Here is a 1,031-nt window from a genome sequence, read left to right as displayed (position 1 = left end):
TCAGTCAGTCAGTCAGTTAGTTAGTTAGTTAGTTAGTTAGTTAGTTAGTTAGTTAGTTGATTAGTTAGGTAGTTAGTCAGTCAGTTAGTTAGTTCGTTAGTTCGTTAGTTAGTTCGTTCGTTCGTTAGCTAGTTAGTTAGTTAGGTTTTTTTAAATGCACCTTTGTATCATCGTTTGTCTATTTGCTTGTATAGTTGTTTGTTTGTTTGCTTGTATATATGTGTGTTTGTTTATTTGCTTGTATAGTTGTTTGTTTGTTTGCTTGTATGATTGTATGTTTGTTTGCTTGTTTGCTTGTATGTATGTTTGTTTGCTTGCTTGTATGTATGATTGTATGTTTGTTTGCTTGTATGTTGTTTGTTTGCTTGTATGTATGTGTGTTTGTTTGTGTGTGTTTGCTTGTATGTATGTGTGTTTGTTTGTGTGTGTTTGCAGGTCGACAGGCGCCTCGACAGTCGGCCACTACCTGTATGGGATCTACGTGTTCTGTACCATGGTGGTCCTCCTCAACCTGCTCATCGCCGTCATGTCCAACACCTTCCAGGAAGTGCAGGTAGGTGGGGGTCACGACCTCTTGACCTTTTCCTCTTGTCTCTGGCTGCCTGGGTGGTTGGAGGGTGACACTTGGGGGTCACGACCACTTGACCTTTTCCTCTTGTCTCTGGCTGTCTGGGTGGTTGGAGGGTGACACTTGGAGGTCACGACCACTTGACCTTTTCCTCTTGTCTCTGGCTGTCTGGGTGGTTGGAGGGTGACACTTGGGGGTCACGACCACTTGACCTTTTCCTCTTGGTCTCTGGCTGCCTGGGTGGTTGGAGGGTGACACTTGGGGGTCACAACCTTTTGACCTTTTCCTGTTGTCTCTTTCTGTATGTCTGTCTGGGTGGTTGGAGGGTGGCACTTGGGGGACACAACCTTTTGACCTTTTCCTGTTGTCTCTTTCTGTATGTCTGTCTGGGTGGTTGGAGGGTGGCACTTGGGGGTCACAACCTTTTGACCTTTTCCTGTTGTCTCTTTCTGTATGTCTGTCT

General features: G+C 45.1%; 1 protein-coding gene across 1 annotated transcript in view; it reads left to right on the top strand.

Annotated features, from left to right (window-relative positions):
- Positions 1 to 1,031, top strand: part of LOC101857189 (short transient receptor potential channel 7) — a gene marked incomplete at its 5' end in the record, with an annotated part of 37,912 nt that overhangs the window by 14,969 nt on the left and 21,912 nt on the right. The window contains 1 exon segment of the mRNA XM_035970292.1: positions 436 to 553. Within this exon segment, the coding sequence (XP_035826185.1) occupies positions 436 to 553 (118 nt within the window).

The sequence above is a fragment of the Aplysia californica genome, unplaced genomic scaffold (assembly GCF_000002075.1).
Source record: "Aplysia californica isolate F4 #8 unplaced genomic scaffold, AplCal3.0 scaffold00248, whole genome shotgun sequence".
NCBI classification, from domain to species: Eukaryota; Metazoa; Mollusca; class Gastropoda; order Aplysiida; family Aplysiidae; genus Aplysia; species Aplysia californica.
The sequence above is the reverse complement of the archived record's forward strand: the minus strand, read 5'-3'. Positions and strand labels throughout refer to the sequence as shown.